General features: G+C 45.3%; 1 protein-coding gene across 2 annotated transcripts in view; it reads left to right on the forward strand.

The window, feature by feature from the left end:
- The window catches only part of GPAT3 (glycerol-3-phosphate acyltransferase 3), a 556,310-nt gene that overhangs the window by 55,006 nt on the left and 473,489 nt on the right, over nt 1–27,815 (forward strand). For both annotated transcript variants that reach the window (XM_069630394.1, XM_069630395.1), the window contains exon 2: nt 12,131–12,188. In XM_069630394.1, coding sequence (XP_069486495.1) covers nt 12,131–12,188 — 58 coding nt within the window. The remainder of the gene's footprint in view (nt 1–12,130; nt 12,189–27,815) is intronic.

The following is a 27,815-nucleotide window of genomic DNA, read 5'->3' on the forward strand; positions in this document are numbered from 1 at the left end:
CTTCCTTGTGTTGCGCTCCCTCGCCCCTTCCATCCTTGGCTCCGCTCATGCCTGCGCGTTTTCTGCCTGCATGGGTCTCTCGCAATAATAATAATAATAATTTGGCACTTGTATAGCGCTACGAACCCTCAGGTATCTGAGCGCTGCTTATTACCCACGGTGTGTGGTGCTCATTTATAGACCTCGGAAGGATGAAAGGCTGAGTTTGGCCCCGCCGGGATTCGAACCTGCGTTAGCAGGCTCTGCACGGATGTCAAAGCGAGCGCTCTACTCGCTGTGCCACTTGACCGGCAATCCTTCATTGCGTGGCTCCTCACCCCTTCCATCCCTGCTTTGCTTGCGCCTGTGCGTCCTCTGCCCACGTGGTTCCCTCGCAATCCTTGATCGGGTGTGCTCCGCGCCCCTTCCATCCTTAGCTACACTCGCGCCTGCGTGTCAGCTTCGCATTCCTGCCCCCCCTGCAGGCCCCTTCCCTCCCTCCCCTCTCCTTTTCCCCATCCCACCCCCTGTTGCTACTCTGTGCTCTTCTGCTTTTTCTTTTCCTTCTAGGACCCTTTTTTTGCTTGACTGCACTGTTCTTGTGTCTGCTATGTTTGACTGGTGTATACTGTTCTTGTGTCTGCTATGTTTGACTGGTGTATACTTGTACTGCCTACTTCTGTATGTTATTCACTATTCTCCTTAGGTACCCTTGATCATTGTTCTTTCACTTGGTCCCACTCTGCCTGCTTGTTCTTTGTTGTTTCCTTTTTCTCTCATGTTCCCTCATTCGTATTCTGTTAACTGGCTTGTTTTTCACATTCTACATGACATTCTCTTCTTTTTTGTCTCATCAAGCCCATTGTGTATTTTATTAATTTGTTTGTCTTGTTCTTGTCTCGTTTGCTTGCACCCCTCCTCTTGTGCCCGCCTCTAGTGTCTCCTCCCCTTACCTCTGCTCCCCCTCCGACCCCCATTTTTCTTCACTCTCCCCTCCCTCTGCATCCTCCTATGGCGCTCTCTGTCTCTCCTATCTTCTCTAACTGCTTCTCTATTGACTACCCTGTCCTGCTCTCTAAGTCTAGTAGGAAGAAGTTCAAAAGGAATATCCTGGTCTCCAACCCAAGCCTCCGTATCACTGATACCCACACCAGCGCTTCCTCCAGACAGACCCTCACCAACCTCCTCTTTGTCGTTCTTCGCCAGACCGATGGACTCCACATATGGTCTCTGTGCGCTCTCCTTTTTCCTCCTCTCCCATTAATGGTGGCACCCGGTGGGAGGCACTTCTGGCCACCTTCCACTCCTCCAAGACAATCATTAATGTTGACCTAAATGGCACTGTCTTGGTCCGAGGGCCTTAGGCCAACCACCTCCTCTTCGATAGACGCTTCCCGCGCCTCATCAACTTCCTTTCTTCTCCTGCTGTCCCCTCTTTCCCTTCTCCGGCTCATTTGCCTCCACCCTCTTCCACCTCTCTGGCACCTTCATCCTCCTCTTTGGCTACCTTGCCCTCTCCTCCTTACTCTTCTGCCCACCCTTGGGCTCCTTCTAGACTTCTGCAGGGCGTACTTCTGACCTGTACCCCTCCACAGACATTTTTTCAAGGGTGGCTGCCTTGTCCACATTGCCACTCTCAACTCTCACTCAGCTGTCAAGCACTCCTCCGACATCTGCTGTCTCCTGAAAGAACTCGACCTTGATGTTCTTGGCCAGGTCAGATCTGTCACGAGTTTTGACCCTCTACTCCTTGGTGGCTCCAAGATCCTCTCTGTGCCCAGATTCAACCGTCCCCGTGAGGTGTGTAGCCTTGATCTTCCCGGAGTGGATCCCTGCCTCCATCATTCCTATGCAGGTGTACTCCTTCTTTGAATGCCTGGTCTGCAGCCTCCTCCCCTATCTCCCTATCTCCCTATCTCCCTATCTCCCTATCTCCCTATCTCCCTGTGGCTACTATCTACCTGACACCTGGTCAGATAACCTCATTCCTCTGAGTGGGTGGACCTCTCCTCCTCCTCAGAGATCTCAACATCCACCTGTTTGCTTCCTGTCCCTCCTCTGGACTCTTTTGCAACCTCTGCAATTCTATTTCTTTCTCTATTCTTCCATTTGGCCTGACTCACTCTGCATAGCACACCCTGGAGGTTCTGATCCCCTCAGACCTCCGCCTCTGTAACCTTTTTGCCACTCCTCTCCTCTGGAGTCACCACTTTCTCCTCTCCTCTTTCTCTACCCCTCAGGCTGAGCCAACCCCTGCACTGCTACCCACCTTCTCGGTCATCCGACCCATGAAACGTGTCAGCTGAGGCTTTCGTCACCACGTTCTTTCCCCCTTTCTGCACCTCTGGCTGACTCGCCTCCTGACACAGCCCTTGCCAACCTCCATTCTTCTATCTCTGACACTCTTGATGTACTTGCCCCTGTCATGAGGATCCGCTTGAAGCCTAAAACCAAGTGCAACTCTTGGTACCACTCCGACCTCGTAACCCTTAAACGCAAGTGTAGGGTGGCTGAGAGGAAATGGCAGACATCTTGTGCACCCTCTGACAAACTGGCCTGCCTCCTGCTCCAAAGGCAGTACCGACTCTGTCCACACTAAGAAGAGAGCACACATCCAAGCCCGCATCTCTGCCACATCTAACAACTCGGCCCAACTCTTTAACACATTGACACCCACGTTCCAGCCTTGGCCGGCTTCTGCAACCACTCTTTCACCACTGGAACCTTCCCTTCCCCCCTCAAGCACTCTTGTGAACCCTCTTCTTAAGAAACCCTCAGCCGACCCCTCCGGTCCGGCTATCTATCGCCCGATCTCCATTACTCCTTTTCTGGGCAAACTCTTGGAAAAGCCGGCCATCTCCCAGCTTAACCTTCACACTGAATCTGTTGGTTGTCTCCATCACCATCAGTCTGTCTTCAGAGCGGCCAGAAGCAGGGAAACTGCTCTCCGGAACATCCGTGAAGACCCGCTCTCAAACTTTGATACCAGCCACCCTTCTGTCCTCATCCTACTTGATCTCTCTTCTGCATTTGATACTGTCAGCCATGCCATCCTGCTCAACCAGCTCCTTGTTAACCTGGGTATCACTGATCAGGCCCTGGCCTGCCTGACCACCTTTCCTCTCGGACCGACCCTCCCAGGTACAACTTGGGTTGTTCCTCACCTCTAGCTCTCTCTACCTGTGGTGTTCCCCAGGGATCTAATCTTTCTCTCTGGCTGTTCAACCAATACCTGTGTAACGCTCACCTGGTATCCACGGGGAAGTCATTCAGCCTGTTCTGACCTCTTACGACCTCAAACCCTTCACTGGAGTCTACTCGACTGGAGACTGGGCCTTGTTTTCTTGGAAAGTGTGCTCTCCGTCCTGCTTTCAGCGCAGGGGCGCGTTGATTGATGCAGGCTCATTGCTGCCTAGTTACTTCACTGGCAAGAGTCTGACAGGTAAGTATAATGAGTCTTTTGAACTGTTCTCTAACTTCGTTCCTTTCCTTCTTTTGATGATGGCCGGCGTCCGGGGATGGCGACGTGCTGATGAGTTGAGTAGCGCTGAAGGTGAGTGAGAGTGCGATGCGCGATGCGACCCTTTCGTATTTGTATTGAACTGAGTTCCTTTTCTGTGTCTTTTAGGTGCCGCGACGTTTTCAGCGTGGAGGCCGGTTATGAAGAAGAAATGCGGTGAGTAAGCGTGGTATGCGGCGCCTCTAGATGTTTCCACGCTAACCTTGAGTGTCTTTTCCCTCTTGCAGATGGATGAGAAGTTCCGGAGACAGAGTTCCCCCAGAGCGGCTGGGATTCAGGTAAGCGTTTGAAGCTCGTACAGTCTTTAAAAATAAGCAAAGATTTGCTGAATGCTTACTAATGGCTTTTTTCTGTTCTTTTCCCTTTTCCTTAGGAAGCAGCGTGCCAGGATGGGAATGACACTGCCGAAGATGCCCGCAGAACAGAAGGAGCGATGAATGATGGGCAGAAGCGCCGCAAGGTAAGGCTGTTCCTAACGGTGTTCTTGTTCTTGCAGGAGCTGAGCGCAGAAGAAAGATGCAGGCCTTGTTCTTGCAGGAGCTGAGCGCAGAAGAAAGATGCATGCCTACTGGAGACCGATCCGAACACGGTGAGTGTCACGCTGCAGGTGCAGAAAACACAAAGCATGTTTCTCAGCCTGGGCATGGCTTAAATAGTCTCTGGGTATCCCAGGTGTCTCTGGGCTGAACCACACCCAAAAGACTAGACTGCATATGTAGTTCTGGGAACCGAAATATGTGGGGGCATCCATCTTGTCCCCATCAATGCACTTCAAGTCCAATCCCCAATGTTATCCTATGGGAGTGAGTGAGTGAGTGAGTCTGGTGCCACAAGCGCCAAGTCTGACTCAAGTGGGTCTTTGGAGGGATGGAGAGGCCCTTGAGGGCCATGTAGGTGATCGTGGCCTGGCTCCAGCCTGACATCTTGGAGGGCTGGAGACATGAGGGGCAGGAATCATGACAACCTGGCACCTCTCACCCATCGCATAGCTGCTTTCTGCTCCAACTTTGTGCTATGTGGATGACACTCAACTCTCTTTCAGGCTTGCTTTCGGGCTCTCCTCAGCCACCTCTTCTCCCTCATCCCGGATTGTCTGTCCGCAATCCAGGAGTGGTGTGCCGCCTATGATCTCTGCCTTAATTCCAGTAAGACAGATCCTCCTCATCGCCTCAACAGCACCTTCCTTTCCTGCCACTCTGTGGCTGCCCGCTCTTGGTCCTCTTCCTGCTCCCACCTGTGAGGCTAAGAACCACTGGGTCATCTTCAACTCCACACTCTCATTTTCTCCTCACATATCTGACGTCTCTAAGAAGTCACAATACCAGCTGCACCTCCTCAAAGGTATTCTTCCTTTCCTCACTTTCCCCCAGAAGTTCACGGTCTCCAGAGCTGTGGTTCTCTCCAGGCTGGACTACTGCAAAAGCTTCTTTCTAAATCTGCCTGCCTCTATTCTTCGTCCTCTACAACTCATCCAGAACAGGACTGCAAGACTTTTTCCTTGGCCTCAAGCCCAGCGATTGCATCCCTCCAGCTCTGAAATCTCTCCATTGGCTTCCAGTGGCGGCAAGGATCATGTTCAAGACCCTCTGCAGGGTCAGTCGCTTCTCCAAGCAATGAGTTGGGGGCAGATCTTTCTTCAGCTGGTCCCTCCCTCTGGAACAGCTTCCCTGCCTCTCTGAAACTTGAGCAGCACCCTCTCTGGTTCCCGAAGCACCTCAGACCTTCCTCTTTGCTTCTGCCTTCTCTCTTCCTCTCACCCTGCTGATCTCCTGTCTGAAATATGCACTGGTCACCTGGCTACCCTCTGAATTCGGGCTCAGGTCACTTGGTTGTCCAGCTGCATACCCGCACTGCCTCCTGGCACCCCCTGCACTTCTTATCTGTAACCCTACAGTCCCCTTTCCTGCACTTATTAGACACCTTTTGTCTGCACTTATAACACCTGCACTTGCCACCTGTTGGCTGCACTACTTGTTGTGTTGATTACTTGTCCTGCACTTGTCCATCCTCCCACTCCCACCCCTCACCTGGCACTTCTCCCCTCCCTACTCCCTTGCACTTGAGTGATCTGAATGTCACTAGGCCTAGTAATATTGTTGTTTGTCCTCTGTTTCCCCTCCCTTGTCGCTCCTTGAAACACTTGTGTATAGGCGCATTATAAATGCCCTATCATATTGTGTATCATATCATACCCCTTCCTCCCTTCCTAGGGCCTCCTCTTCCCCCCCTAACCCCCCATGCACTTTATTTAATACACTTGCACGAACCAATTGTCACAAGGCATAGTAGGACCGTTTCTTGTTGTGTTATCCTCCCCTGTTCATCCCCCTCCACCTTTGTCTTGTGGCACCTGAAAACACTTTCTGATGTGCAGGCACCATACAAACGTCCAAAAAAGAAGTTTTATTTTTATTTTTTATTAACTGCAATAAATCACAGTGCTCCAGTGTCTTCCTGTTTGCCTGTATTTCTTTTTTCACCAAGAAGCAAACAAAGAAATCCTCTGGGGACTTTGTGGTGGGATAGAAATTCTTGCTGAATCATGGGTGTGGGAGGTGGGCAGGTTTCAGCAATAGCGTTAGGAATGGAGTGAGAAGAGCAGGCATTTTTGTGACAGATATCAATGACTGATCACACGTGTGATATCTAAACAAAGCTTCATTTTTCTGTAACAGTATTTTGGGTGTTGGGTTGGCCCTCATCTGTCTGAAATCTATGCTGCTATGGATAATACATTTTCTCTTTTCCTGCCTGGACTTTGATTCTCTCTCCCAGTATGAAGCACTTTAAGGAAAGCAGAATTACATTTGTTCTGCAGTTTAAGACTCCCTTTTCCATCTTGCAGATTTTTTTTTTTTTGACAAATCTTGTGTTTGCTCCTGTTATGCAGTGTTAGACAAATGACTGCTCAATTGGGCTTTAAGAGACAGTTTCACGCTAATGTAGAGTTTGATGCACAGCCTCCCATTGCCTCACAGAATTTCATCTAACCACGATTCTTCGGGTGTCCTTCCTCCACCCCGTTTTGCAGTTTTACTCCTGGTCTGGCCTCCTTTCTCCCCTGGCTCTCCCAGTGTAGTCTTGTCCTTACTCGCTGAACACATACTGAGTTGCAAGTGCCTTTCTGTTCATCCCTGGGTAGAGTTTGGGATGTCTCATTTTTTCTGGCTTTCACCCCCCTCTCCCCTCTTCTCTGTTTGGGCAGTGTGACAAATCAAGGGAATTCGTCCGTTCTCCCCAAAGGGGGACCACCACCCTGCCCGTGAAGCTAGGGAGGTGAGTCTGCTCCACAACACCCTTCCTAGGGCTCATGGCAAGTGGGACCTTACCAGGAGAGTCTCCTTCCTGCCCCCCTTTTCCCCTCAGACCCCCACCTCCATTTAGGGGACAAGGACTTCCGTTCCTGTGAGGAACTCCCTAAAGCTTTACACACAGTGGCCAACATGGGATGCTCTAAAATACCAGAGACCTTTAAACAACAAGACTGGGATAAAGACATCACAAAAACAAAATATCCCTTTAAATCGAAGTATCCAATCCGCTGGGATGAGTACATTGAATAGCATGTACTTGACGAGCAACAGAAAGAGAGGAACGTATACGCAGGCAAGGTAAGGCCCCAAGCTGCGTAACATTGGAGAAGGTGGAGTATGCGTGAGCCGGGACGCCTGCAAGTTTCAACCTCGGACTATACTGCACAGGGAGACAGATGCCAGACCTACGGCGAATCCCTAGCATAAGAAGCCGAAAGGGCAGGATCCCAGAGGAAGGTGGTGGCGAGACCACGAAGGATCCGTGGTGGACAGCCGGTCCACAAACCATCGCTGATACCGCCGCAATCTTACACCGCAGGCATACAACAGCAGGGTGTCTGGTCACTCAGCAGAACACTGCGAGGAGAAAAGAAAACCAGAGTAAGAAGTACAGAGTAAGAGAGAAGCTCCCTGAGGAACAAGGAGCCCAAAGGCATTCTCCTTTACGTTTGAAGGTAACTTGGAGAACGGGAATAACGGGACGCCCAGAGGGAATCATTATACCGTGCAAGCAATTCATCCCAGTAGATGTCATGAGGCAACATTAAATCTGAAACTGAAAAGTGTTGGGATATAAGAGCACACATTACTGCAAATCTAAATACTGAGAAAAAAGAACAGGAGATAACAATACCCTGGGGAAAAAGGGAAAGAAACTTGATATTCTGTGCATGAAGAACATGACATAAAAGAGAGCAAACTTTAGGTGCCAGAGTTCAGAGGAACTATTCAGTTGAACAATGTGCAAAATCAAGTAGGCCAGAATAAGCTGAACTTGTCCGTCCAGAACAAGCAGGACTATTATTGCGTAGAAGGGAAAGCCTACCGGAGAAATGGGATTTGTCAAGGATACTCTGATACCAGCAACCAGAAATAGTGTTTACAAAAGATCCACGAAAGGTTTTCAAAAGGAGGGGGGGGGGCTAATCATTGAAGAGTTGCAGAGACTGATCCAAGAAATTACGAGAGAATATTTGAAGATTATGTATTCATAAAGAATACTACAGACTGGTACCAGAAGTTCCCTCCCGCAGAAGGGAGTCATTCTCTTGACCCAAGTTAGTTCTCTTAGTGGGAGGGTTGGTTGGGTTTGTTTTGGACAGTGGATGTATTCCTTTGGACATTCTCAAATGACTGATTCGCACCTTAGTTAGTAACGTAGGCAGGGACTACCCATAGTGATAGGTAAAGTTAGGCCTTATAATTTTACCTTAAATAAAATCTTGTGAAACATGCCCTCGGAGTGTCCACGTCCTCCTTCTGGCTCACCAAAGTAGGCTTATCTGTAGGCCCCCCCTCTGCTTTAGTTTCACAGCCAAAGAAGCTCTTGGGGTCGTTCTTTACTTGCCAGGGTTTACTGTCTTCTTACCTGGAACTCGCAGCTTCTGCATGAGACATCAAGAAGCCTTTCTGCTGAAGGCCTTGCCTATGGATTTCTTTTGTGCTTTCAGCTCTCTGAGTGACACGTTGTGCAAGTTCCTTTGGTTTGCTGGTGGAGTCTCTGAATCTGCTATCCTCTGAAGGGCCAGCCTACCTACAACTGGTAGATGAAGACTCTGCCACTCTTTCACAGTCTGCCTTTTGAAGCTGTCGCTGTGTCAGTAGTTTATACCCTCACTCCGGATTGTGCCGTTTTAGTGAAGCAAGCCAGGCTGCACAAATGCTCAACAGGAAGGAAAGGGTGAATTGAGCTATGCTGTGTCCTTCTACAATTCCAAATGCTCACGCTAAGGGATTACATTGGCCTACGTTACATACAGTACATGCCTTAAGTGATTCCATGACTCTTTATTAACTGCTGCGTCTCCGCCAGTGCTTGACAAGTCATGTGATGCCGTCCTGATGAAAACACCATAGAATATTTGATGCTCTGTTCAGGGTGGCACTGAATTGTTCTGCTTTGTCCTGTGCTAGGCTGTGGTCAGACCCACCATGATCCTCTGACACACTACACCACAATCTGTTTGAGAAAGCAAACCTATGCCATAATTACCTAATTGGGCTGTACTGTTATCCAATATATCATGGAATGCCGCAATAGGCTTTGCTATATAGAATGGCACAACCACTGTGCCATGACTGCCGCTTTGTCAGATGGTGGTGACGCTTTCCGTCTTAATTAAGGTATCCATCTTTATTCTGCGACTAGCACCAGCTCCAAACATTGATTACCTGAGCATGCCATGTACCATAACCGGCATGCAGGAACCCAGTGCCTTCATGCCAAACACCTAAACCCTAAAGCAGCATGATTGTACACCGGACATGCAATCTGAAATCCGAGAGATGCAGGCAGTGGGCCCCTGTCTGCGCCAATGCTCTAACCCACAGTGCTCCAGAATAGCCATGTGCACAGACCTGCTCCTGGCTTGCCTCACAGCAAATCAAGTATCGAAATATGCTCTCTACCTTAGACCCCAATAACACACTAGCCACTCCCAATCGCCCTGCCACTTACTTCATGCTAAGAGGCCATGCAAATGGCAGAAGCAGCTATATAGGAAGACCCAGTACCATGTTTTCAAGCCTTGCTCCAGGGACGTCTTTTGGGGGTCGCCAAGGGTTGCATCTGCGACCCCTGGGCGTCACAGTTGCAACCCCTGGGGACTCCCTTGAGAACCCAAAAATATATAGATTTCTTTTTGCAAAAAAATAAATAAAAACGGGTGCTTCTGGTATAGTGGGCCTTCCCACGGTACATGGGGCCCGCCACACCTGGTCTGGTGGGTCCTCGGCCGGGTCCTCACCCATCAGGGTGAAGGCTGGGACGGGGAGGCAGTCAGTAGGGGTTGGAGCTGACTGTGACATGTGGCACGTGTTACATGCCACGTTCAGTTCCAACCCCTTCTCCCTCGCTCCCTTGCAGCTCACATACAGGAATCCGGAAGCTCTTGCAGCTTCCTGGTTCCTGTTTGTGAGCAGCACGGAGGACCCGAGGGGTTCTGGAAGGAGGGACCAAAGCTGCAAGAAAAAGGTAAGAAGGCTTTTTTTGTGTAATATGTGTGTTTTGCATGTGTGAACCTGTGTCAGATGTGTATATATGTGAAAGGTGGGTGAGTGAGAAGTGATGTGATGTGTGTTTTTGAATTTTCTGGCTGAGTGCGTGTGTGCCTGTGTAGGGAATGCAATGAGTGGATGGGTGTGTGCCTGTGTAGAGAATGCAATGAGTGGATGTAAGAGAATGTGTGTGAGTGATTGCTGGGTGAATGAGTATGAATGTGATGTGCGTTTGAACGTTCTGGGTGGGTTGGTGTGTGCCTGTGTAGAAAATGCAATAGGTGGAGGTAAAAGGTGTATGATTGAGTGACTGGTGGGTGAATGAGTATGAATGTGATGGTATGTTTTTGAATGTTCTGGGTGAGGGGTGTGGGGGCTGTGTAGAGAATGCAATGAGTGCATGTAAGAGAAGGTGTGAGTGAGTGACTGGTGGGCGAATGAGCATTCATGTGATAGTGTGTGTTTGAATGTTCTGTGTAGGGTTTGGTGTGTGCCTGTGTGGTGAATCCAGTGTGAGTGAGTGTGAGAGGAGATGTATGGGTGAGTAACTGGTGGTTGAAAGGGGATGCATGTGTGTGTAAGGCCCTGGGAGACTGGGGATCACTGGAACATTTTTGCCACATCCTTTATTGACTTTGCATGTTTTCTGGTATTTTTGGGCAAAGGCAAGTTCATGTGTGCCATTCCCTGGCTAGACTGGCATTTTGATGCAGTCAGTCTAGCCATTGCTTACTGTGGCATGACATTTATTACTTGGCATGATAATGCATTGGGAAATGCCCTGTGCACTTTTGGTGACTTGCATCTATTATATATTTTTTTCATGATTTATCCTATACCCTACAAAACTGATTGTTGGCCTTTTACCCACATTGTTGGCCTTTTACCCAAATTATCCCAGAAAGTGTGCTATGTAATGCACCATTTTAACCCATTATTCAAAACATTTACTCTGGGGAGAGAGAAGGATCCCCCCCCCGACCCTCCCCAACCTATTTTCGTTAGTTCAGGCTCCCTAGCTATGCTCAGTCGCAATCACATCCTTGTGGTAAATATTTACACCCACCAAAAATACAACTCACCAGCCGCCACTGGTGACTGGTATATTTTTGGACCAGGTACCGCCCCCTTTTCTCTGTTAACGTTAAAGATTTAAGCTTTGATTGAAAAATATATTTACTTCTTTCAGTTTCAGTAGTGCTTCATGCCCCTGTAGCGGCATAATCATCATGGACATTGCGCACAGGTGGTGGTCCGGCCCGGTCCCGGGCGTGGTGTGCCATGTGCTTTAAGGAGCGGGCGGGGAGGGGGCCCACAGGATGGATCACATGGGAGCTGCCAAAGTTTGTGCTACGCCATTGGGCACCACTGGCTCTGACAAAGGGGTAGTGTGCAGTGCGTGCCTTGAAGTCTGCTAGTGAGTCCCTGGGTGAGAACAGTGTGTGTTTTCAATTTTAAATAGCTGTGTGGTGCTAGTATTACACATAGATGATACAAACTATGGGGGGTCTTGGGTATATTGAAAAAAACCTTCCCAGGTATTATACTCCAGCAAAGATAACATTATCAGTGCACTCCCCTCTATGCACACAGACCAGTCTAATAGGATTCTTCTATTGTAGTGGTAGCTGAATAATATCTGCATTTATAAATGGGGGATTTGGTTGATACTAAATCCTGGTCAATGATTTAATTTTCAGGGCTTGCTTGTGCAACATTTTTCTCTTGGTTAAACAGCAGCTCACGCCTCTGAAGGGGGTGTGGGGATACTCGCTGCCCTGTGTTACTTATAACGAAGTTACTTTCAATACTGTCATTATGAGCTGCACAAACGTCAGTATTTTATAAGCGTTCTCAGTTTTCAGTAATAACACACACTATACATTTCATAATGAATATCAATCTGGCTTTGAAGAGGTAAGTGTTGGCAGTATTTTAAAATGTCTACTACCTTTCCAGCTGTCCTCAATTTTAGCAACTGAAGTTCCCCGTAAAGATTAGTATGTCAAGAAATTAGCTTAAACATGTATCCATCATGTATTCTCTATAGTTTGGAACGAATTCTTTGTTTAATTAAAATAAGCCTTTATTCGTTTTTCAGTGGGCCACCTTGCGGATCCAGAGAGGGGTGAAAGATCGGCAAAAACTTCAAGCCAATGGTAAGAACTGGGGGTGGTCTTTTTTTTTTGTTTGTTCTATACGAGTGATTTCAGAGCAGAGCATTTGGTCTTGTTTACATATGCGTTCCTATTGGCTATAAATAGTACGATGTGTAGCGTCACGGCATGTGCTAATAAGGGTGGCGGGGGGGTTCACACCTGCATTGAATGTCCGTTTCCCATGTCTTTATAATTAAACGTTTCTTTAGAATTCAACTATACGAACACGGCGACCATGTACTGTATAGCCGACTTTCCACTTACATTCAGCTAAACCGAACAGGGCGTGTGCCAGTCTTACAAACGTGTCCTTAAAAAAAAAAAATGCACTGCTCTGGCGGCGGTAAACAAACACGACATACCTCTAGCGTGCTTGCAAGCACACTGGAGCGGGCTGGTGTTTGAATCAAACAAATGCACACATTACATTTTTTTAAACATTACGTTGTTCGTACTACATTTCAAAATTCATTGTAATGAGTTTTTTTTTTTTACTTCATTTTTTTTAGGTGTAGACACAGTTTACACCATAACGATTTTCTTTAGATAGGGGATTGCCTTCCATATTGAAGGTGCAGTAAAGAAGTGATACTCTCAGAGAGGGAGACTCGTGGAAAGAAATCTTACTGGGAAATTGCTTGGCTATTTCTTGAATGTAGAGAAATGCATCTGCAGATTCCTTGTCTGCTCCTGAATCGGAATGCGGTCGATAACCGTAGATGTTGACGCCATTTTGAGCATTCTGACTGGCACAGAGGAAGTCCGGGATACATTTCATGTGACGATGCACATTATGGAGAAATGTCCTTGACTCCTAAAAAGCTACACTAATTTGTCAATAATAGCGGTAAGGCACCCGGACAATACATAGTTTGTTTTCGATACTGCTGGCCCATTCTAAAGTGGCATCATTTTTTAATTTTTTTTTTATTCAATCCGTTGTTGTATTAGTTTGGTCAACAAACTTGACACATTTTTTTTGGTTATATATATTTCATATTTCTGCTTAATTTTTTTTTTTTTGCATGCAATGTCAATCTTTCTTTTCATCTCATTACAATTTGAATGAGTATACAAGTGATTAGTATTTTAGTATAGATTCTTAATAATAATAAAATAATATTGCAGCAGTTAATTACTGCATATGGTCACCTTTTAAAACACAATAATATTTGTCACAATGGATATAGTTTCCAATTAGACCGTGTTTAAGAACACATCCGTGGCAGATTCTCTACTCTGTATAACACATTTGGATATACATTAATTGATGTACAAATGCCAATATGGAAACCATACAAATATAAAATCAAATGACAAACTTATATTCAGTCCTATACAGACAAATCATATACTGACAATCATCATAAGCTATTATTTCAATCATTCAAGGTTTGATACATGGTTTCAAGTTTCAGATTAATAATTGTTAAAAATCTACAAAGTGCCAGAATAAGTCTTATAGTGTTGCCCCACATGCAAGCTAACCAAAGCCATTCTCTTTTGAGTGAATTCAAGCCTAATCCTTCTGTGTCAAATATTTGTAGGCAAGTTTCCTCAAAGTGTGGACAGAAAATGACTACATGTTTGGTTGATTCAACCTGCGCCCCGTTGTTGCAGAACCTACAGCCCAATAGACTAGCAGGTTTTAGAAGTGATTGCCAGCATCCAATTCTTCCAAGGGTCAGCAGTTGATTTAGTTTAAACCGGAAATAGGTTTCTCTAGCTTTATTACAAATAAATGGAATTATGTATGGTTTATTCGGTAATCTTGTAGTGCTAAATTTTGCTGCCTCTTTGTACAAGTTGAATTCAGACATACCATTTAAAGTCTTGCACCAATCGTGATCAAATATACAAAGTTTAACATGTGCTAATCTAAATTCCAAATCTGATGGTTTTAGTGCAATTTCAGCAAGTAAGGAAACCATACGATCGTAATATTTTGTAATTGACGGAAGGGAGGAGGCAATCGGCATCTGGCCCAGATCCTCATATAAGGAGTTAGTTGGAGGATATAACATTTTGGCTAAGTTTGACAATAGCCGCCAGTTATAGCATACAGACAAAGCTGGAAGTAATTCCTGCCTCAGTACTATGTTGGGGATAGACTTAGCTAAGCGCCGAGTACCTTTCCATAACTGTCTTTGAAGTTGATCAAGGAAATTATCGATGTGTACAAGGCACGCGTCTAGGGCAAACAAAAGTACGGATTCAACTTTAATGATATAAAATTGGATTAATGAAATTCATGAAAACTTACAGTACTTCACATAGACCATTCGCATTTGGGTTGCAAGGGGGGCCGCTTTTTTGTTCAATGTCTCTTTCCACATTGCTAAAGAATTTGAGTCTGAGCTTGTATAGCCAAGGTTTCGAATTGAGGGGACTACAGCAATTGGAAAATCTTCAAGGGTCCATTTATATGAAGAATATTTCCTCTTGATATTTCTAAATACCACAATGTTTGATTTTTCTACATTGCAGTAAAGATTATGGTTGCTACAGTAAGAGGCAAATAATGACAATTTGGCTTGTTGACCCCTAGGGGTGCGGTCAACAACGACGATATCATCGCAAAAAGCTAGCCAATGGATTTTTAAATGATCAAGTCTCGCCGGATACAAGATCTGCTTATGCCAAATTGCATTTATACCACATGTATAAGTTGAAGAGGTTGGCTGCTAAATTGCATCACTGCTTCACACCAATGTCGATAGTAATGGCATTAGTGGTTGCACCAGCATTGTTAACTCTTAAAAAATATGAGGTGTTTGCGTGAAGTTTAGAAATTAAGTATATAATATAGGGAGGTATGTTCATAGATGCCATTTTTTCCCAGAGCAGTGAACGTATCACGCAATCAAAGGCGGATGTAAGATCTATTGATGCCATATACAAAGGACCAGAGTTCTGCACTTTTGTTTTCGCTAAGAGATGGGCCTTTACTGTTGCATTAATTGCAGTCCCCATCCTTGCACGAAACCCAATTTGGAACTGTGACAGGATTTTGAGCTGTCCGATCACAGTTTGCAGCTCACGAAGCAATAGAATGGCAAAAACTTTAGCGGCGGTATCAATTGGGGCAAATGGTCAAAAGTTGGAAGGGTCAGAAGTTGGAAGGGTCCGATCTTAAGCCCTTTTTGTATATAGGAACAATGATAGAAGATAACCAAGAGACCGGAATAGATGCAGTCGCTAAGATATTATCAAATTGTTTTTTGAGAATCTGAGCCCACATTGCTGGGTTACGTTAAACGACACAAGAAGGAATGCCATCTGGGCCAGCTGCTCAGGAGTAGTTCAATGCGTGTATCCTATTTTCAATATCAATTGCGGACCATAATGGAAAGGAGCGGGTTACCGACCCAATATTCTTTAATCCTCGATCAACAAAACTTACAGGGAGGGACATTTTTTTTTTTTCTAAAATATTTTCCATAAGTCCGCAGATATCATTGATGCCCGGTCTGTTGGTAATGCAATTGAACTCGCCCTGAGCATAGCCCAGGTAGATCGTCTATGTGGCAAAGTGTGACAAACGTTTTTTGATTATTTAGATTATGCAAGAACTGTTTATGGTTTCTGCATTTGTTGAGATATGTATGAAGATTAGGTTTTTTTCTCTCAGAAATTCCTCCCATGGCAGGGAAGCTTTTCTAAGTTCACTCAGAGCCATGTTCTTGATTTTTTTTTTTTTTTTTTTTGGCTACAGAAATTGTTAGTATTAAATTCTTGTGGTAGAGGCAAAGGAGCATTACACATCTCTTGCAAGGTGGTTGTTACATTAGATATGATATTTGATAACCTACAAAGTTCAGCTTGCGCAGAGCAGTGAATGTGGGGGAATCTATGAAGATTCGAGAGTTGTGTAGTGATCATGTCATTCATTTTATCACAGTTTTGTAGACCAGCGAATTGATAAACCAGGATGATCCCCTTCAAGAAAAGATTGTTGCTGGTCATTGCGAAGCATAGCCCCATATACCAATAGAGACAACTGGATTATGAAGTGGTCACTACAGCCAGGATCGTAAATAGCAATTTTACTAGATATTTTCTGTAAGTTCGCTGAAATAGCAAAATAGTCAATACAGGAAGCAGCCAAACCCCTCCTCCACGTGTAGTAACCATCCTTGGCATCAAAAGAAAGAAAATCAAGTTCCCAAGGTGCTAAATAGTCTTGCCATAATTGATCTCTATAACTCTCTTGATATTGAGCATCAGTAGTACCATTATGCATATTCAATTTTAAGCAATAGGCATTAAAATCTCCTCCCAACAGTATGCCGCAATTTGGATATAATGCTATAACTTCATCAAAAAGTTTATCAAGCTCTTGGAAGACGGTTATTTTTAGTAGTGCTAGGCTGTGATAAAGAGGGACAATGAGCAAGGGATCCTACCTTTTTGTCATTGAATGTAACCAACAAGGCCAGTGTTGCCATAGATGTATATTCTGCTATAATGTGTATTTATAAATTGGTATTCACTCAAATGGCTATACCGGCATATGGCCTTCCAGTAAGGCCTCGTTTAGCTTTAATTTGGTAAACAGTATATCCAGGCATCAAAAGTTCTTGCTCGCACATAGTTTCCTGGCATAACATAATATCACATCTAATGCCTGAGTGCACATTATTAATCCATGTAAACAAGTTTCTAAAATCACATGAGTTCCATGACAGAATGTATAATGCCAAAGAGTGGTTACTGGGGAATGTTGTCCATCGCTGGATTTAAGGTAATGGCTAAAGCAGATAACCAAGACCAGTCCTTGCTAATATTTGATAGGCCTACAAGCTGAGCAATTAGAACCGCATTAATGCCGCCCTGTGAGTCGCCTAAATTTGTCTTAGGAGAATTTGGAGTGATGACCGTAATTGGAGTTTCATTAAAACAAATCACATCGTCAATAGAATCAAAAAGATGCGGCATCAGGCCAATAAATCGTAATTCTTCCATGTATTGCATCAGCAAGTTAGTAATAATGGCTGATTGCACTTTGCACACCATATGATGATTCTGAATTGGCGGCAAAGTAACCCACTCGATATCAGCTGTATTCAATGCGCATAATGCTGGAATTCTGCTAAATGCTTGCAACAAAGCAGAAGGATTAAGGCGTTTAATTCCATTTTTATCCAAAATAATTTCCCCACCTATGATAGTCATAGAATACTTATTTGTTTCACCCATCCCATCGTCCTCCCACTTTGACGCTTTGGAGATGGGGACCGTTGACAGTTCCCCAGTGAGGGACCCTGCGAATTGGGAAAGTTGATAGCAGACTCGCGGCCATTTTCGATATTTTGCAACTGAGAGGGCACATCAGTAGGTACCAATGCCAATCGGGGTGCATCGTTGACAAAATTTGAATTACTGGAGGTGGATGTCATAACCACCACCTTCCCTGTTTGGATGATTTTATTCTCGATGGGTTTAAAAAAATTTGATAAATGCGTCTTGAGAGGAGGGCTGTGATTTACCATCTGTATTCAGGTGAGTTGAGGGGAAGGAACATAGCCACAGCCATTCGAGTTTTCGACCGCCCTAGAGGTTTTTTTGGGAATGGTTATACCAATGCCAGTGCCACCTCTAAGAGCGATCTGTTCATCTGGGCTAAGGTGTTGCAGGGCATTTTTGGATTCAATGGACAGTTCCTCCAAATGAATACCTTTTTGTTCATTGGTGTCTAACTGACCATCAATGTTCATAGAGATATTGTGCTCATTGAGCTTTGAGTTTTTTTTTGATAGATTTATTTTGAACAGCAGTGTCTGGGCAAGGCACTTGGGCTGCAGTCTTCCGGTCAGCTTTTCTTTTCAGGGCTCGAAAGAAAAGTCTTTTTTCCTTCCTTGAGATAAAATTGCGCTCTGTACCTATCAAGGGAACTTCAGGGGGTGCGATAGCAATGCTGGCAGTAGTAGAATCGATTTGAACATTAGCATCCAACAGTTTTGTTATGGCTGAAGGACTATCCGGGTGGAAACTTTGAAAATCTTCGCTATTACCTGAGAAGGGTCCCACCTTCTGTTTGTCAGGTCCAGAATGTAAAAAAAAATAAGACCTGTTCTAGTTTCTCAGCATGTAAAGCAACCTCTTGGCATAGTTGGGCATGAGTGAGAATATGACAAGATGTTTCAGCCAGTGGAGCACTTACAGTCTGGGCAAATGATTGAGGAAATGTGTAGGTGAGACAAGGTGCCTCTTGATTCGATGTTTCATATACATCAGGTGATATGACATCTGTTTGCATAGTCACAGAAGCATAACAAGGCGCAGTTGCTTTCAGAGGCAGCTGAACACCGGGTTCACGTCTGAGACTATCTGCAAATATAAAACCCTCCAATTTATTGATTTTTAGAAGAATCTGAGTCAAGGAGGACTTGCAATCTCTGATCTCGTAATGCGTGTATTCATGTCCTCTATCTAACAAGTTTAATATCCTTGTTAGTACAGGACAAGAGGCTTCCAGGGATTGCGTGTCCTCAGATGGCTCCAACAAATCAAAACCCAAAGGATGATTCAGATGTTTTTTAGTGGGTGAAAAAACAAGACCTAATGCAGGATCCAAAGCTGCAGTTGGGTTTGAAGTTGGAGAAGAGGGACAAGAACTAGAGTAGGGAAGATTATGCGGGTTCATTTTGCGGACCTCTATTTCAGAGGGAATATTGAAATCATCAGAGTCAACAGCTTTCTTGCAATGAATATGCACGTCAGCTCTCTTACTACTTGGAAGTGTGACAGGAGTAGAGGGACCAACCGAGAGCCGTACCCGTTTTTCAAGTGCAGCAAGCACAACTGGAGCGAGAATAGAATTGTCAGAAGGAGAGGAGGGTAATTCCTCGTTTGGGCGGTTATCTGCAGCAAGTGGATCATCCATACGTATGCTAAGGAAGCTCTTCCGCGCGGCTTTTAAGAACATGTTAGCATTGCTTGAAGTGGAAGTGGTAGGCGGACAGGCACTACCGTCCTCTGCGGCGGCTTGCGCATGTGCATAGGAAAATTCTACCTCATGGCGTACCAAATCCTGATCAGTAATGGTGCCCCACGTTGCTGGCAATCAAGATACCTTACTGGGAATAGGGACAGTGTCATTACCAACATGCTTGGACAGCGCCATTCGTTTCCTTAATTGTGCTTTGGTTGTTTTTGTTTTTTTTAGAGTCGGTGAGGTAAGAGCATGGCCACTGCGAAGACTAGATACCATTTGTAATCAGTACGCTGGAATCGGCCAAAAACAGCCTTTGAGCCACAGGAAATGCAACAAATTTTGGAACACAATGTTAGTGCAAAATCACAATCTTTAAGTAAGCATGACCCACCTCCTCACCCTCTCATACTAACAGCCCAACAGCACTTGCAAGGCACTTCCAGGTACGCGCGCAGGTGCGCGTGCACAGTGCTCTTGAAGGCTGCTGGGAAGTGGGAGGCGTGGTCACAGAGGCGGGTGCAAAACTGAAAAAAGGAAAAGAAAAAACGTCGTAAGAGCGTATAATTATGTGCCAGCACAAGAATGAGAACAAGCACACTCACAAGGTGCCCACTGAAGCCTATAGGGCTCGAGCAAAGTCCATGGAGATAGCAAAGCCCAAAACTATGTAAATGCTACTGGCAAAAAGAATTACTTAGATCCGTAGTTGTTTCGCCTGGGCGAGTGAAAGCGGCTTCCTCTTGCTGACTGGAGACCTCGCAGCAAAGCAAAGCAGACCACACCGACCAGTGTTCCTCGTCGGGAAATGCAGGGAAATGCAGGGAAAAGCAACACGGCACACAAGGCGGGCAGGGAATAGCCAGTAAGTCAGCCCAACAGAACTTGCAAGGCACTTCCAGGTGCGCGCGCAGGTGCGCTTCCACAGTGCTCTTGAAGGCTGCTGGGAAGTGGGAGGCGTGGTCAGAGAGGCGGGCGCAAAATTAGATCCTTAGTTGTTTCGCCTGGGCGAGTGAAGCTGCTTCCTCTTGCCAACTGGAGACCTCGCAGCAAAGCAAAGCAGACAACACCGACCAGCGTTCCTCGTCGGGAAATGCAGGGAAAAGCAACACGGCACACAAGGCGGGCAGGGAACAGCCAGTAAGTCCGCCCAACAGCACTTGCAAGGCACGTCATCATTTGACCCTTGACCTCTGACATCACAGGAAGTGATGTCATTTGACCCCACCCCAGTGTGACACGGAAATCGATGGAACACGACCTTTCACCCTTTGACCAAACAGGAAGTGGCATCACATATATGGTTATGATATCACTGTAGTGATATACATTTAGCAAGAATGGATCTCCATAAGTACCATTAATATCAGCGAGTATAGGTCCATATTACCAAATTACTGTGAATGCCAGCAGACCTCGAAGGCCAAATGATAATGATGTGTTATTATGTAGCATTTACGCTTAAGTGCTTCACATAGAACAAATATACATACAATAGTACCCAACCTGTGTTTGCTACTCATTTATCAGCCTCCGCAGGATGAAAGGCTGAGTTGACCTTGCCGGGAGTCGAACCTGCAGATCACACACGCATTGCAGAAGCTAGCGCTCGACCCACGGAGCTATCGTAACGGCTATAGATGTCAGAAAACCAGCCACTCCAGAAACAAAGAGCCACATGCTGCTGGCCACAGCCTGGGAGCCCCGATTATTTATTTATTTATTTATTCGTATATATATATATATATATATATATATATATATATATATATATATATATATATATATATATATATATTTAACATTTTTTCATTTTTTTTAGGGGTAGCAAGGGAGACCTAAATGATGTCCCCGCTCTCTACGGGGAAGTCGTGTGCAAAGTCTGCCCAAAGGAGCAGTTTTGCAGTGGGCTCGTGGCCCAGGACCTGGACCACTGGTGTTCAACTTGTCCTATTATCTGGTAGGTGATCTACAGCTTGTCGTTGGGCACTGTGAAAAAGGCCTCAGCTATTTGAGCATGCAGGCTGCTCCCGGTGGCTGCTAAACAGGCTGGTTATTTCAATTTGCCAATTTATTTAGTTCTTCTGTTTTATTATAAATTAACAAAATAACTATTTATGACTTAAGGAGAGGTGCAAAAATTGGCCTGTTGGTAACCTCACAGACGCCTCAGCAGCGATGTCCTTAGCATTGGAATTACCATTACCTGTGTCGCTTGATGCGGCTGTGGTTGGCCTCCCCCAAGTCTGACCACCCTCTTATGCAGGCTAGGTTACAGGGGATTGTTGGGGCAGTGCCCAAGGAAGAAAATATGGGCTCCAAATCAATCGCCACCTATTTGTCAACAATGCAGAAAATTAAAGTGATGGACCCACAATGTCCTACCACATCAGGAGTGACTGGGGCCCATTGCTTGCGGATTTGGCCCAAAGGGGGCAAGTCTATTTGGTAACAGATCGGGTTTGCCGGATCAGAGGAAGATTTTGTTTTCTAAATACGCCTATTTTTTCTGAAGCTGCAGTTACATACTCATTGATAACATCTTCCTCTTCAACCCCTGCACAGCACAAAGGACTCACCAATAATTAAGAACATTGATCAAACGGGGGGTACAGACCTGATTCTGCTAGAATTAAATCAGTTCTTCAGTTCAATATTGTCGTTTAAGAACATCTACAGCGTGATTCTCAATCTCATGCCGTACTTTTGGATTTAATTTGGGGAAAATTGAATTCCATGCGTGTGAGTGCACAGAGTTCCACGGCGGAATTAATACCAAAGGACCAGGGTGTGGGGCATGAGTCTGTAGTAGAAAGGGGCACCTAACCCTGTTTATCTTTCGGCCAGGGGTCAAGACCACAGTTTAAGAACTGAGGATGTGGTTGTATTGGAGGGCCGTGGTATCTCAGATGCCCCCCATTCCATCTAAATGCTTGGTAAAATATATGGGCGAACAGCAAAGAAAAGCCTGAAATGTCAAATTAACAAAAAACTCCAATTCAAGTTCAAAGGTATTCTTTAATTCCCTATCAAATCCAGTAAGAAATGCACAGGCCTCTAAACCTAGGGGAAGACAGGAGGCGGCAGTGCTCTTTTCTGGGGAGGCTTTAGCCAGGGATAACCCTCCACTTGCCGTAGAGGGCGTAAGGGTCTCTACTAAGCAATCGGTGGCTCAGACTGTTTCTCTTGGTGAAAAACGAGCCCTCTGTGAACTTGGCCATCACATCTTAGTTTTGGTGGAGATGAGGCCACCTTGTGTCTTCATTTGTTGAGGGGGATGAGGGGGCAATTGGATCTGTGAATTGGGGAACATACAAAAGGAACATGGTCAGCTGTGAAGAGTTTCAAGGTGTGGGGAAGGGTAACGCAATGTGGTATACTAGGCAGGAGGCAGTGCTTCAAGCAAGACCCATTCAGATGGGCGTGTTGGGGTTATCAGATTCCCTTACGCAGGCACCTGGCTATGCCGGGTTGTCTGAAAATCTATTGAAGAATGAGGGGAGAAGATACGATTTTGCAACATTTGGTTCCCGCATAGGCCCAGGGGGCTAGGGATGAGTCGGGAGGAGGAAGAAGGCCCCTAATCCACCCTCTAGCATAAGTGGCAACTAGTTTGGGAAAAAGTGAACAAATGGTCAAACGCACAGTATGCAGAGGGGTCAGATGCTTAAAATTGACAGTGTACTGTATGAAAATAGACCTATTTTGCTGAATTGCTGTGGTATTCTGAGGGTGCTTTTCAGTGATCTTCTTAAGGGCTTTATCTACAAAAGACCTGGAAAAAGTTGATTTCCCCTATACCAATAGAACTGATCTTGCAACGAGTACAGTGCTTTCTAGGATTGTCTTTGACCTTCTATTGAGCGAAATAACCTCTCTCAGGCAACTGGGTTTCGAACTCACCCAGATGGAGCCCCAGGTGGTTCAGATTAGTGGGGAGGGGGAAGAGCGACGAGGTCAAATGACAGTGATTCATTTGAGTTAAGAGCTGGATTTAACTCAGAACCTAGGGATGGTACTATCATTCGGGAACAAAGGAGGGTGTTAAGATGGATTTCTGAACTCTGTTCTGGAGGGGCAGAGGTTCAGAAGGCCAGCCTAGTTTCTTGGAACAGGGTAACCTCTGGACAAGCCAGACCAATCAGGGTAGCGATGGCGGCGGTCAAGACTAGGTCTCAAGAGGGGTGAGGGTGACTGAAAGCCTTCAATGAGCACACAAAGCAATGTCGCTTACAAATTACTCCAAGCAGGTGTTATATTAAAAATATAGACACATTTATTACAAGGCCTTTGTAACATTGACCATAGTAAAGAATCACGGTAAAACCCAAGTAAACCAACACATCACAATCAAATACTATATTTATACATATATATACACATGTGTATATATATATATATATATATATATATATATATAAATTACCGAAGGGTCTAAAGAGTTTGAAGCACGAAATATGCAGACCACCTAGATGGGGAGGAAAATGGGCAGTGCAGGAAATCGTTAGACCCAGTTCGCCTTCAGAGGCCACCTAACTAGAAGGAAGTCCGAGCCCTACGAAGAGTGGAGCCTTGTGCTCAAAAGTACCCGCACACGCTGGTGCCAACGGGCCAAGGGGAGTCTCTTCAAGGAAGTCGGGCAGTTCAGAGCGGTGAACAAATGAGGACGAACAGATCTCCGCTACTCAAGCGCGGCCTCCACTTGCGGGCAGAGCACGAGTGGGGAAAAAGGCGTGCTGTTTAACACAGCGCGGAAAAGCTACAGGCTACTGCAGGAGGGCGACCGGTTCCTAGCGTTGCTACTCACCGGTCCCCGATGCAGGCAGACCCAGGCTTCTCCGTGTCAGTTTCAGTGCTGGCAGGTTCAGATACGAGCAGGGGACATCTCAGCATCGTGTAGATTCCGTGGCAGCAGAAGTTAGAGTTGAGGATATCCCAAACGCAGTGAACCCGCTCAGATTGTTACCACAGCAGGGCAACTAAGCGGCTGTGTGTATTTCAGCCCAATGTACACTTCTCACTTCAGACCTGGGAATGCCAAGTGTACGAATCGTGTGAGAGTGTTAAGGACTCGGAATACAGCAGCAACCTGACGGCGGTGACAGAGCAAGACTCCTTAGTAAGCTGGTCATTCCACTGGATGGCCCAGAGACGCTTCCGAAGGCTTACGTGCAGGAGATGAAGATGCTTCTAGGATGATCCGATGAAGAGGGGTCTCACAGGACGACAGCGGTTCAGGGTGCCAAACCTTAAGCGGGTCACCAGCAGTTCATCGACTCGGCTTCTTGTTGCAGGATACTTGGCTCCTTATCCCTCGTTCGGTGTGAACTCAGGAGATCGACATGGTAGTGGTATTTCCAGATTCCTCTTATCCAGAGTTCCCTTTGCGCCAAAACTGAGAGGACCCAATGGGAGATCTGCTCACAAAACACTCACACCATATGTGGACCTATCACAGACCACGGTGGCCCCAGGCATTCAAGCCACACTAGCCTCTCTGGCACCCAGGATGTGTATTGGGAGCAGACATCCCAGCCCACATCCTGGAGGCAAACACAAGGCATGCAGAAGCCTGCGAAAGCATCTGTGTTTCGCGGGAAAGTACATGCCCAAATAAGGATGGCCCCGGGTCGGCTCGACCTGGGGAAGGTGAAGGGGCAAGACGGTCAGCGGACAGGACAAAGAACCTCGTGGCATGGCCATTTTGGAAGACAGGCCACCCATTTTGGCCAAACGCAAGAAGCGCGGTTAACAGGGCAAAAGGGATTTCAAAACACAAAGAAACGATCGCTGCCACCAGTCCGTGACATACTTGCACAGTTCGTTATAAATCCATCGAGAGTTACTAGGGCCTGTAGAATGACTAGAGACCCAAGAGCGTGGTAATGTAAGTTACGGTGCCCTCTTGTGCCATGTTGCGCGAAAGCTGCAACATGAGAAAAGAACTACCCGGTACTGACTCTCTTAAGGGCATGTCAGTTTCCCCGTAAGGATGTAGCGAAAGCCCAGAGGAATGCGGCGGAAGGCTGCGCTTCTCTGGCAAAGTCTAGATCAGGGTGTAAAACAACAGCAAAAAGTTTGGGGGTTGCCACATGGAAGGAAAATTACCTACAAGTAAGAAATCTTTCCTAACCGAGGGGAAGGTCTTAGGAGAGCTACTGAGAGGAAGGACTGGAAGAGAGTTCAGTTCCAATAATGAAAATCCACAAGTGAGGCAGAGGGGTAATATGCTGTTTAACTATCAGTTCTATCTTGGAACAGTTGTCGTCATAGCCAATATACAAATATATACAAACCCTATTTTAGAGAAGTCTCTACGTCATTACCCTATTATCTTCATAAAAATACTTTGGGTGCTGTAGTCGCCTGTTGATGGATCTGTGTCACTATTCTGTCTGGCCAAGAAGGGGTCTAGGGTTAGACCCTCGGACGGTCTGGTAACACTAATAAAAGTAGCTGCTGGAGTAAGGGTTGACCATCAAACTTATGCGAATAAAAGCATGCTTGCTGGGCAAATGAGCATAATGAGGAGTGGTATTAAAAAATTATTCTTTTTTTTTAAAAAAAGGATGTTCTTGGTTAACATTTGCTGGTATAATGTAGCATGTAGATTGGAGACAATTGTGACTGAGGTGTCAGACTGTATAGGGAATTGGACCTCTATTTCGGTTGATGGATGCATAGTTGTGTCCGGTAGTCTGAATTTATTCTGCTTTCTTGAGGCGAGCAGTTGTGTTGGAGGGGGACAGAATCCATCAAAGTGGAACTCCAAAAATGGTAAGAGATGGCTGGAAATGTTAATATCATTGGGTTTGCATAGACTGGCCCGTTTGAGGGGGATCTTCCAAGCCAGATTACATGGGAAAGGGGACAGAAACAGTCCATTCTGGACTACATGTTTGTTGACGAGAGACCCCCACTTCAAAGTGATTCCTTGTGAGTGGAGTGATGATTGTCACAGAGTTTGATATTCTGCGTTGTAAGGATTTGGGTCTCAATCTTTCTCCAGTCTTGGTGAATCAGGGGGCCAACAGAATAACTTGGACAATCACAATGTGACGGTTAATAATAAAAGGGCATTGGAGATGTTGGGCTCGTCTACCTTTTGACTGGAAGATTGATACATTTAATTTGAACAACATTTTTCTCTTTTCCTTGGGATCTATTAACAGCAGCTGTGTCAAAGATTAAGTTGGGGCTTCCACAAACACTGCCATCAGTTTGACATTATGGTATGGGATGAAAAAGGGCCCACAGAGGAAAAATTAAGGTGAAACACTGAGTGGATCTCGTGTCCCAAGTAAAAGAAGTTAAGCAAGTCGAAGAAGTCTATCACAACTGAGCAAGATTGCATAAGGCTTAGCTTCTCCAAAATGATGCAGAATCAATATTGGAATCTCTTTCTAAGTTGGATACTATGTCTTTTTGGCACCTCATTAATGATTTAGGCAGAATGCAGTCGGGCTTACAAATGAATCCAATAGGGGAACAACAGTGGGTGACATTGTACGAGGCTAAATTTGGGCTGAATCGGGGTTTGGATGACCAATCTCCCATGGTGAGGGGGGAGAAAGGGGATTTCTGGCAGTTAACAATGACATTTGATGAAGTATTGGACATCATAATACGAATAAACGATATCTTATACCTAAGGACCCTGCAGCATTAATTGCTTTGCACAGAACCAATTACATGAGGGACTACTAAAAAAAGCTCCCACTTTTGGTAGCCATGATGTTAAATATCTATTGAACTACTATCAGGCATCTGTTTCTTTTTGCATCCCATCATTTGATACATATTCTTTTTTTAGTGAATTAACTAAATGACATTGTTCTCTTGCTCACTGTTTCTGCTTTTGCCATATGTTTGTCTCACAGTATTCCTTTGAACCTTTTGAATTCTTCACTATATGTACCATGTGGATGTATTTATTTTCTTTTATGCCCTTGGTTGAGATTGTAATCACATTGACTTTTTGTTATACGGTTTGCTAAAAATATATGATTTAAATCTTTTTTGAATTTAGAGTTGATTGTCTCTTCTTCCTATTCATAGTGTTTATTTACTTATTAACCACTGTTATTACCATTTAAATGCTATCCTTTCAAACATATAGCAAGTACACTCTATGAGTGGAAATTCCTGAATTGCGGTTGATTAAGTTTTAGGATTTCCGTTTTATGGAAACTTTACTTTGTTAAAGCTAGTTGACAGATATATAGAATCAGATATCTGTTCATCCCAATTTGTCTGTGTTCACTTTCTTAAAAGAACCATTAGTAAGGGTACATTCCGATGTTTAGATGTTGGACATTATAAAGGGCAAAGTCCAGAGCCCCGGGACCCAATAGATTAGCAAATATTCTTTTGAAAGACGACCCGGTCATCTGGTACACAATATTGACTATATATTTTTGCCAGATTATAAAAGAAACGCTTTTGCCGGACAATTGGCAGACGCTCACCAGATCCCCATTTTTAAGAGAGGTAATCCGAAGGACCAGAGGAATGACAGGCCTATTTCGGTATTAGACGCAGACAGCAAGGTCTTCGCAACCTTGCTGCTAAAATATCTGGAGGTCTGGTCATCCACCCAAGGTCTAATTCAGAAATGGCAAACCGGCTTCCGGAAACATACATTACTAATCTGATTGGCCTTTTGAGGTATGTCCAAAATCTTGCTCTTACTG

The sequence above is a fragment of the Ambystoma mexicanum genome, chromosome 6q (assembly GCF_040938575.1).
Source record: "Ambystoma mexicanum isolate Mex_15411 chromosome 6q, UKY_AmexF1_1, whole genome shotgun sequence".
Classification (NCBI taxonomy): Eukaryota; Metazoa; Chordata; class Amphibia; order Caudata; family Ambystomatidae; genus Ambystoma; species Ambystoma mexicanum.